This window comes from Pipistrellus kuhlii, unplaced genomic scaffold (genome assembly GCF_014108245.1).
Source record: "Pipistrellus kuhlii isolate mPipKuh1 unplaced genomic scaffold, mPipKuh1.p scaffold_m20_p_2, whole genome shotgun sequence".
NCBI classification, from domain to species: Eukaryota; Metazoa; Chordata; class Mammalia; order Chiroptera; family Vespertilionidae; genus Pipistrellus; species Pipistrellus kuhlii.
In genome coordinates, this window is record NW_023425515.1 from 186,672,079 (window position 1) to 186,685,910 (window position 13,832).

The 13,832-nt window shown below is 51.7% G+C and overlaps 1 protein-coding gene across 1 annotated transcript; it reads right to left on the bottom strand.

Moving 5' to 3' along the window:
* Positions 1–8,255: 8,255 nt before the first annotated feature.
* On the bottom strand, positions 8,256–11,742 carry ACTL8 (actin like 8). The gene is made up of 2 exons (XM_036445193.2): positions 11,173–11,742; positions 8,256–9,494 (listed from the first exon to the last, which is right to left on the bottom strand). Exons 1-2 carry the CDS (start codon positions 11,518–11,520, stop codon positions 8,751–8,753), a joined length of 1,092 nt encoding a protein of 363 aa, XP_036301086.1. The 5' UTR covers positions 11,521–11,742; the 3' UTR covers positions 8,256–8,750.
* Positions 11,743–13,832: the final 2,090 nt, after the last annotated feature.

A 13,832-nucleotide genomic window follows, 5' to 3' on the forward strand; every position in this document is an offset into this window, starting at 1 on the left:
ATAATCCTGCCGGTGAGAAGCTCTCAAATCTCCAAGAAAGCCAGTTCGATCAATGCGCTCACAAGACCATGCCATTGCACTCACTCAATGCCAGGAAATCCTGCAGGCAGCTAACCTCCATGCGTCCTGCCCGATGCCGGAGTCATATACTTCTGCTCCGTCCTCAGGACTGAAGGAAGAGCTGGCTGGCCCTTCTCTGTAAATTACAGTGTTCTCGGGGAAAGACTCAATCCTTCATTCATTCAACAAACACTGACTGAACAGGCACTATGTGCTGGCACCGTTCTAGGCACTGGGGACCCAGCAGGGAACAACAGAAAGTCTTGTCTTCACAGAGCTTCCATCCCCGTGGAGAGAAGCTGATGTTTTATTTTATTTTTATTTTTATTTTTAAGAACCAAAGCTTATACTGATAATAGGAGAAGACCAATGTGTGGCTAACAAAGCATTAATTTCACTATCATACCTGATAATCAGAACATCATTGTGTAGTAGGTAGGAAAGATTAGCAGGTATCCAAGTTAAATTTTTCATATCTAATAAAGGAAGAGGTCTGGGAGGTAGGTATTACTTCCACTAGGAAACCACAAGCTGATATTTTAGAAAGTGAAGCAGGGAGTGGGAAGAGAGGAGGTGTGGGCTGCTCGTTTTGGACGTGGAGTGTGGGGTCAGGGAAGTCCTCTCTTGTAGGTGGCACTTGACCAGAGTCAAAGAATCAAGGGAGTGAGCCGCCGATGTCTGGGGAAGGTGCTCCGGGCAGAGGGAACAGCAAGGACAAAGGCCTGGACTCCAGCACGCCTGGCACCACGGGGACCCCTGGGAGGCCAGTGGGGCAGGAGGGCAGTGAGGGAGGGAGAGGGGAGGTCAGAGAGTGGCAGGAGCCCCGAGCAGGGCCTTCTGGGATGCACTGGGGACTTCAGCTTTTACTCTGAGGGAGATGAGGGGCCTGTCTAAGCTACGTGTCATGTGACATCATCACCTTTAAGGGGCCAGCACAGGCCATGAGAATAAACTGCAGGGGAGGCAAAGCTGGAAGCCTGTGGGCTGGTGGGAGTTTCTTGCAGGGACCCAGGTGAGAGCTGACGGCCTGCAGTGGTGGCTGTGGAGAGGGTGAGAAGTGGCTATTGCTTGGATGTATTTTGAAGTCAGAGACAGAAGGAGGATTATTTATTGCCACTCCGGCTTATCCAAGGTGAATCTGACTTTCAAGGTCTTGGTCACCAGGTCAATAGCTGTGTTGAGAGGCATTCTTGGCTGACATTGACATCCTCTCTCTCTCTCTTTTTTATTACATATTTGTATTGATTTCAGAGAGGAAGGGAGAGGAAGAGGGAGACAGAAACATCAGTGATGAGGATCATTGATCTGCTGCCTCCTGCACACACACCCGCCCCCAGCGGAAATCAAGCCCGCACCCAGGCATGAGCCCTGACCAGGAATCAAACCATGACCTCCTGATTCACAGGTTGATGCTCAACCACTGAGCCACACAGGCCAGGCATCATCCTCTCTTTTGACTCTAATCCACTGGAAACTATTAGGGAAACTGCTCCCCACCTTGGGACAGGCATGTGCCAGAGAAGAAAAGCCAGCTCTGCTGAGCCCGGTCAGAGATGTTCTGGGCAACTCTTAGGACATCCGGCCTTCCCCTGGGGTCCGTCCACGCCGGGCAAGATCTACACTGCAGCAAACCCAGCCTCCAGAGAGGCCAATAGCCCCAGAGCAACTGTGGCTGTCGATGCCAACAACCTCACCCCACCCCCAACAGGCCAGCGGAAAAGATTAATAATAATTACCACAATCACAGCAATAATAGCAGCCAACATTCATTGGGCATCGATTAAGTGCCGGGAACTGTGCTAAGCATTTTGCATATGTTAGCACGAGTAACCCTCTACACACCATGAGACAGGCACTAGCCACAGTCCCATTGTACAGACGAGGAGTTTGAAGCTCGGAGATACTAAATAATCATCCTGTGGCCACGCAGCGAGAGACAGGAATTCGAGTCTCCGTAACTGCTCCTTCGGCCCTTACAATTCCTTGCTGACCACGTCCCGTTCCCTGGACAGTTCCTCCCAGGCTCATGATGCAGACCTACTGCTCCCCACTTCTCCTCTGAGGCAGGCCCAGCCCTCCACACCCACCCCCTTCATCCATGTCCCCCGCTGACTCCCTGCAGCGAAGCCACCACAGGACTCCCGTTCTTACCTGGAGTGAGACCTCCTTAACTCCAGGTGGAGGGCCAGGCCTTTGGAAACAGGTGCTGTTTTTAGACATGAAAGCCAAGTTGCTTGTTTATTCCAAAGACAATAGACTGATACTTTTGGCAAGGCCCTCAGGGCACATTTTTAGTGACTATGTAATGACTACGATGGTAGCTAAAACGAGGAGACCATAGGGGATTTCCACCCCTCCCTACCACCCCCCCCCCCCCAGCCCTGGAGGGTCTCCTGATGGGCCAGGCCCTTTGCTAAGTGCACACTCTCACAAAACCCTGTAGTACTGACAGGGCTGAAGGTTTCTCAGCACCGTTTAGCTGGGGAAACTGAGGCTCAGAAAGGCTAAGCAAATTGCCTAGGGCTGCACAGCTCATAAGGGGGAGTAGCGATTGACACACAGATTCCTTGCCTGCACAGCCCCCTCTCCCAGCCACAGCTACATCGGTCGGGTGAGGGAACGCGCCCTGAGTCCCACTCCCTTCAGCAGGCGAACACCACACCTGCAATTCTGCTCTATTTACTTTCCACGAACCCATTCCTTTCCTCCTAAATCACACAGGGTCCCCGCCCTTGTCAGAATCATCCAAGTCCCAATTAACCCTGAATTCCGTGGCCCTGTCCCTGCATATTTCCCCCCAAACCCACAGCTTTGCGGGCCGGGAATATTACAAATCTGGTAGAAAACCAGCCCAGCAAGCAAGCGTTTATTCTATGGCAGCCCTGTCGGAGGAAGGGGAGAAATCCACATGCCCAAAAGAGCCACCCACGGCAGGTAATTCCAGCTGCCAAGCCTTTATTAGTGGTGATAAAAGGCAGCAAAAAACGCACAGGGCTCTCTGCGCTCAGGTGGGGGCAGCCATCCTCGGAATTAGTCACGTTTTGGCTGGTAGAGTTATAGGATTTATAAAGGAGGCCCTGGAGAAATTAAACACGATTGCAGCCAACCCCCTCTCCCAGATGAATATCTCCAGCGGGAACAGTGCACAGGGCTCCCTGGGGCCCTCAGGAGCCTGGCTTGCTGGCCCCGAGACCTGGACAAAGATGATGACCCTACAATACAGGGGAGGCGGCCTGGCCGTCTCCCTCCCTCCCTGGGGTCCAGTCCGCTCCTCATCGAATTTGGGCATCAGGACTCAGGTCTGTCCTCTGAGTCCCGGGCAGCACTGCATCCCCCAGCAGGACTCAAGGACGCTCTCCTAATGAATCTGCATCTCCCCCCAAGGTCATCCTTCCTGAGTTCGGCATCGGTCTCTCTCTGGACCATCGGGGGAAGTGGCCTGAATGTGGGCAAGTCCAGTGAACTCTACCTTCATTAGAGAGTCAGGTCCACCTCTCACACTCCGATATCAGGGCCTTCTTAAAACACCAAAAGCCCCCGAGAGCGCTTGCATATCAAGGGGGCTGAGACCTCCGTGGAAAAGTTCATCAAAAGAGCGGGATGAAAAGGAATCTTTGCAGGCAGCCTGTGAAAGCTTTGGGGCCGTGCTTTGTGAGTCTGTGTGGCTGATTGCAGAGTCTTTAATCCTGGCTTGTTGCTAAAGAGTGGCTCCGGGAGAATATTAACCCTTATTGAGCACCTACTATAGGACAGGCACAGTGCTAAGCAACTTTACAAACATGCTTCAATTTAACAGAGCCCAGAAAGGGGCTCAGCACAGAGTAGGTGCCCAATAAGATCCAAGGCATGATGAGGCAAGAGAACCAGAAAGGGGCGGTTCTTTGCCTCATGCAACACAGCATGCAAAGTGGAGAGCAGAGTCCAAGCCCCCAGGTGTCTGATTCTGACACCAGAACTCTTTCCTGTCAGCCATGGCTCCTCCTTTCTCAGCAGGATGGGCTTCCTGGAACAGGTGGCCATACATGGGGCGGAAGGAAGTGAGAAGCCCGGGAGCTGTCCAGGACTGGCAGTGCTGAAAGGAAGAGCACAGACTCCCAGCTGGGGCAGCTCATGACTCGCCTTGGCCACTAAGTCATTTCACTCTCTCACTTGGCGACCCCTCTCCCCAAGTCCTGCATTCCCAGCTGCCTCTCCTGCCACCACCCAGGCCAGGTGATCTAAAACTGACAGTTACCGGTCAGCTGCGAGGTGACAGAAAGGGAGATCTGTTTGTCTCTCAAACCCACCACAACCCCCAGTATCATCAACACCAAATCTCCAGTCTAAGGCGTCAGAGAGGCACAGATCCCAGACAATGCAGACTATTTAGCCTGGAGTCTTAATGGAATGTATGTTTTCATGATTTATGTTATTGCTCTGGCCTGGTCCCTCTCTGGGCCATTCTCCAAGCTATGCCCAGAGCTCCAATTCTTCAAGTGATGTCATGATTCTCCTTACAATTCCGAGAGGCCTCCCCATCACCTTCAGGATGCAGCCTTCACTTCTTGGCATGGCACTCGATGTCCTTCCAGAACTGGCCCTGCTTGCCTCCACCTTCATCTGTCCCCTCTCCCACCTGCTCTCACTCTCCCGACATTCTAAATGCCCCATCTACTTAACACCCCCATACCGGGTTGTTAAAAGCAGCTGTGGGGCTGGGGGCAAGGACGAGCATTTCAAAGAAAAGGAACATCACGTGCAAAGTCCTGGTCCTCTGGCCTGGGTCATTCAGGCATCACTTCCTAAGGAAGACCTCCGGCTGACCACCTCTCCTGTAGCCAGTCAGCTCTCCATCCCTGAGCTAGCTCTGCAAACAGAATGTTCGGCCCCATCACTCAGACAAGGAAAGAAATGACCCTGCAATGCTTCGTCCTGGACAGTAAGCTGGCACTTCGCGATATTTTATTCGTTTTGAATCACTAGTACCTATCTGCGTGTGAGCAGGTCAAAATAAACAGAAGAGCCAGGCTTTTGCCACAGAATCTGTTCAACGGAGGCTGATGTATACAGAAATAATAATAGCGAGCACCGACTATTTGACAGAATCATACATATTTGGCACTTGCTAAGTATTTTTTAGATGTTAGCTCACCAAAGCCATAGGGTAATCATCAAACCCACCATGAGGTAGGCATCTTTATTAGGCCCATTTTACAGATGGGAAAACTGAGGCACAGGAGGTTAAGCAGCCTCTCCCCAAGGCAACAGAGCCAGAAAGCGGCACAGCAAGCATGCTCATCCAGCCAATCTGGCTTCAGTCCCAGCCCTCGTCCCTGTCACCACCTGCCTCTCTTAGGATAGGGGACCTAGTGGTGCGAAAGGCAATGAAAGTCTCTTCTAGAACCAGGACGCTTCTAGTGTTAACGTTGACTTTGTTCTCTGCATCAGCAGAACCTAGCACTTTTACAAGAGTTATCTCAGGGCACCTGGGCGTTCAAAGCCAGCCCAAACACAAAGACAAGGGTGCCAAGCCCCCACCTTAGCAACAGAAACTGGCAGGACTTGGGAATGGCCTAGATAAGGGCCCTTCCGTTTGTCCCCTCTGTCAGCCCCACCCAGCCCTCCATCCCCAGCTGCCAAGACCCTGCCTCCCCCCACCCCTGCACCTGGCTGACCCTGGCAGGCAGCCCGGGACCCCTCGTGGAGGGAAAGCTCCCCCCAGCTCCGAGCAGCTGCCAGGCCTGGCGTGCCAGAAGCTCCGCCTTGGGTTGATGGCCCCGCACAGCCCCACGGAGCTGCTATTTTTAATTTAATTGGAGAGTGGAAGGAGAGAGATGATACCCAGTGAGAGTTTTAAAAAGCTTTCGGCGTAGGGAAGGAGGGAGAGAAGGCGAAGGAAAGTTCGTAATTATACACCAGGAGGCCAGATTTGATGCCTGGACTGAAAGGTTAAATGTTACATTCAGAACGAAATGAGAAAGAGAGTTCTGATGACAGTTGCCCAGAGCTAAATAAGGGGGGAAAAATACCCCTTGCCCAGCTCCCTCTGCTCCCTCAGACCCAGTTCTGTGCTTCCCCACTTCTGCTGTTTAAGGACCAGGAGTACACAAATCAACCGGCGTGGAGCACAAAGATTACTCTATATCAACACCTGCTTGCCACCCAAAAGCAGCTTTCATTCGAGTTTAGGAAAAATCACAGGTTTTGCCTCTCAGGCAGCATCCAGGACACTGGGAAGGGGCTCTAGCATTGTCGGTAACAATATGAACTTAAATATGGATGAACCTAGGTTCAAACCTCTCCTCTTCCACAGGTCAGATGTGGTGGGTCAGCTCACCCAACATCCATGTGCCTCCTAATGCCTCCTTTTTTTAAAAATAAAACTCTTACCCAAGGATATACTTATTGATTTTATGGGAACCACTGTTGGCTCAGGTCTGGGGACAAATCTGTGGCCAAGAGAATCTAGTTCCCATGTCAAAGACAAGGTGAGCTAGTCTCTGGCTTCCGAATTCCTCCCCCGGTCCCTGAAACATCAGGGTTCCTTGGGCTTCAGTCCTCCACCCGTGTTACTCTCTCCTGTTCCCAACAGTGGACCTAAGAGCCCCTTTTAGAAGCAACCGGACAGCACAGTAGTGGAGGCCCAAACTGGATGTGAACCCCACTTTCACCACTTACTAGAAAAAATATTTGTTAAACAAATAGTGCATCATGGCTCCTTTCTCTGGATTAGTCAGAGTAAGCAAGACAGCTGCTGTAACAAGCAACCCCCACATCTCAGTGGCTGAACATACTGTCGTACTCTTCCTCATGTGCCAGTGCAGCGTAGGTTGGGGAAGGGGCTTGGTCCCACCCAGTCATGCAGGCTCCTTCCATCTGCAGCTCTACTGTCCCCTCCCCCCTTGGATCCTCTGAATCCCATAGGCCGAGAGGGCTATTTTAAGGATCAGGCATACATACACTGGCCAGAACTTTATGGTATGGTCCCATGGCTCTACCTACCTGTCAGGGACCTGGGAAGTGTAACCTCACAGTTTGCCGAGGAAGGGGGCTAGGGCAAAGGCCCCAACAGTCCCCAGTGGTCTCCATCTCAGTCTAACCCACATGTGTCAAACACAAGGCCCGCGGGCCAAATCCATCCCGCCAGGCCTTGCAATGTGGCCCGCACCGTGCTGTCATCACTGCACTCCGCTGCGTTTCCATCACAATGACAGTTTATGACTGTTCAGTAAACCATTCGGTCCGCGATTTAGGCTGGATTTTAGATTTTGGCCCCTTCTCTGATTGAGTTCGACACCCCTAGTCTAACCCATCGAAAGCAGGCATCCCTCCAACCCCCAGACCACATGACTGTTACATGTAATTTGTCTCACTCTTCATCCTCAAAAATGCAGTAATCTCCTTGAAACCAGGAACCTCATGCATCTCTTTCACCTCCAAGTCCCCCGTGCCTAGCGTAGTACGTGCAATTGTAGATCCTCAACTGCTTGCCAACTATTACAGGTCTGAGGACTCAGCTTCAACAGAATACTGGAACATCTGGCCCTAACCTGTTTGGCTCAGTGGATAGAGCATCGGCCTGTTGACTGAAAGGTTCCAGGTTTGATTCTTGGTTGCAGACACATACCCAGGAGGAGGTGTGCAGGAAGCAGCGGATCGATGTTTCTCTCTCGTCGATGTTTCTAACTTTCCCTCTCTTCTCTGTAAAAAAAAAAAATCAATAAAATATGTATTTTTAAAATGAATATTGGAACATCTGGACCTGGCTGGCGTGGCTCAGTGGTCAAGTATCAACCTATGAACCAGGAGGTCACAGTTCAATCCCCAGTCAGGGCACATGCCCTGGTTGCAGGCTTGATCCCCAGTGTGGGGCGTGCAGGAGGCAGCCAATCGATGATTCTCTCATCACTGATGTTTCTATCCCTCTCCCTTCCTCTCTGAAATCAGTACAAATGTATTTAAAAATTATAATAATATTGGAACATCTGGGATGAATGGAGAGAACGAACGTGGCAGAGGAAGAACAAGAGGCTCCAGGCTCTTGCCCATTCTGCTCAGGCCCGAGTTCCCCGACGGCTGCCCTGGCCCCACCCTGGTTCTCATAGACTCCTACTCCCCAGGTCTCCCCACCGAACTGCCCACCTGACCCCCATTCTTCACAGAAGCGGTCACTGGTTCCAAACAAGTGGTTTATTTGCATTTAGAAAACAAGACCCAGGCCGAAGGGAAGGGCACTCACTAACTCCTCCTGTCCAGAGTGTGAAGGACTAGAAACTTCCCCTCTCCCCAGCCTCACCCTCCCGCCCCGCTGCTACAAAAGACTCCTCTCTTGCCCCCGTTAAAACCTACTCAACTAAGAGAACGGACAACCCAGGGAGCTGCCCGCGAACAGTAAGTGGCTAACACTAAGTAACTGGCTGCTCCCTTCCTGGTAACAAACAGCCCGCCCCTGGAGAAGCTGCCCCTGGAGTGCTCCCAGGGATGACACTCTGTGCTCCCATGGGTCGGATCCCATGTTTGAAGCAAGATAAAACCCCAGAACTCACTTAAAAACATCCCCCCATGAGCTCAGAATTCCAATGCCAGCTCACCCCACCCCGGCCCAGTCCCTTTCACTGGAATTAATTCACCATCTGGCTCATCCCCCCTCCAGAATCCTACCCCCCACCCCCCACCCCCCACCCCCAGGGCAAGCCAACAGGCCACAGCTTCTACTTCTCATCGTACTCCTTCCTGGTCATCCACTCAGACTTGTACGTAGACAGATGAGCCACGATAGACGCTCCCAGCCAGACGCTGAAGTTCCTCTTGCTGCTACTGCACAGGGCGGCGTTGGGGCAGGAGGCATACTGGGAGGCCAGCTCCGTGAACAGGCGCCGGTTGAAGCCCGGGTAGAGGGTGTTCCCCCCGCAGGCTATCACGTGCGGCAGGAGCTGGGGGTGCAGGGCGGCGTCGCAGCCTTTGATGGAGTCCAGCACCGCCTGGGAGACGCTGGGCCGCTCCTGGTCGAACACCTGCGGGCTGAAGAACATCTCGGGGGCCAGGAGCTGCATGGGGGTCAGCTCCACGGAGGTGCCGTCCGGGAGCAGGTAGCTGTTGTCCTCGTCGTGGCTGCTGGGCAGGCTCTGGCGGTAGTCCAGCGCCTCCGCCAGGTTCTGCGGCACGTAGCATTTCTTCATCTTGACGGCGTCAACGGTCTGCAGCTGGAACAGCTTGTTCACCGTGCTGTCTTCCTTGAAGAGGCTCCTGGAGAGGTAGTCGGAGATATCCTGGCCGGCGAACTCCAGCGTCCTGCCGGTGTGCCGGATGGGGTGGCCTAGGTGGAAAGGCTGGACGCGGGTGAGACCGCAGCCGGAATCCACCACCACGCCCGTCAGGATGCCCGAGGCATACAGGGACATCTCCATCTGGCCAGCCAGGAGGAGGGCCGGGACATCCAGCAGCTCAAACATAATCTGCAAGGAGGGAGGAGACAGGCACACGAGGTGTTTTCCCGGAACGAGGGTCTGACCCACTTCCACGCCCAGCTCTCAAACAGGAAGTCAGCACACAGACGTAAGTCCTCAAGCGACTAGCGGCTGCCCCCCAGAACGCGGAGCCCTGGGCCCCTGGGGCTCCTCCTGTGGTGATGTAACTCCCCCACTTAACACTCGGGAGCTTCCTGTCCAAGGAGAGCAGGGGTTGGCAAGCACCTTCTGCAAAGGGAGAGCGGGGTGGCCGGGTGTAGCAAATAAAAATGTAGGGTGCCCAGTTCAATGTGCATCTCAGATAAACAGCAAAGGATGATTCAGGATAAGTATGTCCCGCGCAATATTTGGGGCATACATTGTTAATGCTGAAGCATTCGTCACTGTTTATCTGAGATCCCAATCTAACGAGGTATCGTGTATTTTATCTAGCAAACCTACAGTAGTAAATATTTTACGGGAGCCACAGTCTCTGATGCAACTACTCAACTCTGCTGCTGTCATAAAGGCAGCCATAGATGATATGTAAATGAGTGGGCATGGGCATGTGTACCAATAAAACTTTATCAAAACAGATCCTGGGCCAGATTTGGCCCACCAGCAGTAGGTAGTTTGTCAACCCTTGATTCAAAGTAAAATTCAAGTGCTTCTTCCCACAGCTTACCAAGCCCACCAACCTGACCTTTCTGTCTCCCTCTTACCACTCTCACATCCCTGCCCCGTTCACTGGGCTCCGGCCTCACTAGATGAAACCTCCTCCTCAGAGAAGCCCTCCCCGATTATCCTCTTCAAAGGGGGTTCCAGATCCTCACCAGTTCATCCTCAGCACATTTAAATTTGTTTATAGAACTGATCACTCTCTGGAATTCTATTTTGTTAACAAAATTCTATTTTGTTCACAGTCAAATCCTCCTCCAGAAGGTAAGCTCCTAGAGGGCCAGAATCTTATCTGTGACCATGACCGAATGTCCAGTGTCTCCCAGACATGCCCCTTCTAGAGCATTTTTCCTGCCGTGTCTCTCTCTGTGGAAGAGCTTCCATGAATCCCTGGTGCCCAATGCCGGGCACATGTGAGATCTCAGAAAACATTCATGGGGCAAATGATTAAGAATGAAGAGCTCGCGGCTCAATGGTTTGGCTCAGTGGATAGAGCGTCAGCCTGCAGACCGAAGAATCCCAGGTTCAATTCCGGTCAAGGGCATGTACCTTGGTTGCAGGCACATCCCCAATAGGAGGTGTGCAGGAGGCAGCTGATCGATGTTTCTTTCATCTATGTTTCCAACTATCTCTCTCCTTTCCTCTCTAGAAAAAAAAATAAAAAATAAAATATATATATATATATGTGTGTGTGTGTGTGTGTGTGTGTGTGTGTGTATTGGGGCATACATTGTTATATATATATATATATATATTGGCATACATTGTTATATATATATTGGGGCATACATTGTTTCATATATGATATATGAAACAATGTATGCCCCAATATATATATAACAATGTATATATTAATATTTAAATATATATATATATATATATATATATATATATATATTTATTTTTTTTTTAAAGGAAGAAAGAAGAGCTCCTGGTAGCCAATCCTGTCCAAACACCACGTGCAGGCTGCCCCCCGCTCCTGGGGAGCGCAGCCCCGAGAAGGCCTTACCTCCAGGGTCTTCTTTCGGAACACAGGGTCCTTCAGGGGGGTCTCTGTGACCAGGACGGGGGTGTCCTCGTGCTCCATTCTCAGTTTCTCCAGGACAAAGGACCAGATGTGCTCCACGCCCTCCCAGTTGAGGACGCGGCCCCGCTGAATGGGGTAGCTGAAGGTCTCCGGGTTCAGGATGTCGATGCCGAGACCCAGGCGCCGCCGGGCGGAGCTGGGCCCGGGGTTCTCCTGGCACGGCCGGTAGTTCACGATGCTCGGCAGGATCAGCTGCGGCTCGTTCCAGCCCGAGAAGCCGGACTTCATGTAGCCAGAGCCGTGGTCGATGACGATGGTGTTCTCGGTCATGGCAGAGGAACCGCTGGGAGGGCTCTTCGGAACTTGGCTCCTCGAGGGGGTCTGGCACAGGCGGGCCACCTGGGGAGGGGAAGGTGGGGGTTCCCTGTGAACCCATTCTGGCCGCCGCGGGCCGCCTCCCGCTCTCCACCCAGCGTCCAGCCTTAGGCTCTCCGCAGCCTGTCCGTTCCCGCATCCAACCCTTTGTGCCAGCTGCCACCTGCGCCTGGAAGGTTCTTCCCGTCCCTGACTCCATTCATCCAACAAGCCCTCCGCCCCGGGCCGTCTGAGAACTCGGGGCAGTGACGCCAGGCGGGCACTGCCACTCCACGGGAGCGGAGGCGGGGCCCTCTGCAGAGTGTGTCACCAGGGAGTGCTCGGCGGGGGTTGGCTGCCTGGTTTGAGGACACACAGACGCTAACCAGCAGCCTGAGGGGCCACTGCCCTCCCCAGGAATGGTGCGGCAGGAGCCATGGTAACCGTGACAACGCCAGCGGTGACGGCAAGGACAGCTCCAGCTACCCTCTCCGAAGTGCATGCCCTCTCTAGCACTAGCAGAACCATCTGGCGCATTAGGTCGAAACGGGTAAAGCTGCCATCTGTATCAGTCAAAAACGGTCCACATCAGCAACTCCGTGTGTTCTGAACTTAATCCTCACCGCCATCTCCAAAGCAGGTACCACTGTCACACTCACTTTACAGATGGGGAAACTGAGGCACGGGCGTGGGGGAGGGGGGTGTTACAGTTCCTTTCCCTGGGCCACACAACTAATAAAAGCAGAGCTGAGAGCTGACCCCACATCAGACTCTGAACGCTGGGCGAGGCAGAAGAGGCAGGTTTGGAGTGTGAGCTGAGTGGCTCACTGATAAGGGAGGCTGTGAGGGAGGCATCGAACTAGGACTGTGGTCAGTTTCCTGGTATATGTAACGTGGGGAGAATAATAAGCTCCATGCTGAAAAAGTCAGGTGTGCTCATTTCCTGATTTCCAGGCTTCCTATAAAACGACAGCATTTGGGGACATAGATCGGCGGAGTAACCGGCCCGCACCAGAAAGGTCTTCGATCTTTGACCAGGCGCTAAAACAATGAGATGAAGGGAGAACCGTCTTTACAACTATCTTTACAACCACTTGTGGGGACAACTGGATATCAGGAGGAGGAGGAAGAGGGAGGAGGAGGAGGAAGAGGAGGAGGAGGAGGAGGAAGAAGAGGAGGAGGAGGAGGAGAAGGAGGAAGAGGAAAAAGAAGAAGAGCAACAACAACAATAACTTAACAACTTCAAGGAATGGAATACCTCACACCTTATAAATAATTAAGTCAAAAGAGACTGTTTGTAAACTTAAAACTATAAACCCTTTTTTAAAAAAAAGAACAGGAGAAAATCATTATGACCTTAGGTCAGGTAAAGTTTTCTTAGATGTAACATCAATAGCTGGATACAGAAGAGGACAAACGGATGGATTGGAGTTCATCAAATGTGAGAACGTTTGCTCTTCAAAAGACACTGTGAAGAGAAGAAAAAGATGAGCCAAGGACTAGGAGGCAACGTGTACAAATCGTGTATCTCATAAAGATCATGTATCCCGAAAACATAAAGAACTCCCAAAACCCAACAATAAGAAAATCACCTCCACTTGTTTTAAATGGGCAAGAGGTTTACACACTTCAAAAGAGAAGACACGTGATGACAAACACATGACAGATGCTCACCATCCTCAGCTGTTAGGAAAATGAACATGAAAACCACAACGAGATATTAACGTGCACCTATGAGAAAGGCTGGAGTTCAAGATCGACTGTGCCAAGTGCTGGCGAGGAGGTAGTGGGACTGGAACCCTCACACCTGGGGCTTGGGAAGGGGCACAGCCACTGGGAAACAGTTTGGATGAAAACGTACATCCACACAAAAGTCTTCATGTTCATGTTTAGAGTAGCTTTAGTCATGGTCACCGAAAACTAGAAACAACCTAAAATGCTTCAACTCGGGAGCAGATGAGCAAATCTCCATTCAATGGCACAACACTCGACAATAAAGAAGACTCAAGAATCAATAACGTGCCCTAACCGGTGTGGCTCAGTGGATAGAGCGTCAGCTGCGGACTGAAGGGTCCCAGGTTTGATTCGGTCAAGGGCATGTACCTTGGTTGTGGGCACATCCCCAGTAGGAGGTGTGCAGGAGGCTGCTGATGGATGCTTCTCTCTCATCGATGTTTCTAACTCTCTCTCTCTCTCCCTTCCTCCCTGTAAAAAAAATCAATTATATATATTTTATTTTTTTTAAGAACCAATAATGTGAGTAAATCTCAATGCATTAATCTGAGAGG

Excerpts from the sequence above, each read along its gene's own strand:
- ACTL8 (XM_036445193.2), bottom strand. The coding sequence starts at position 11,520 with ATGACCGAGAACACCATCGTCATCGACCACGGCTCTGGCTACATGAAG. Across the intron at positions 9,495-11,172 it reads TCCGAAAGAAGACCCTGGAG|ATTATGTTTGAGCTGCTGGA; the intron begins GTAAGGCCTTCT and ends CCCTCCTTGCAG.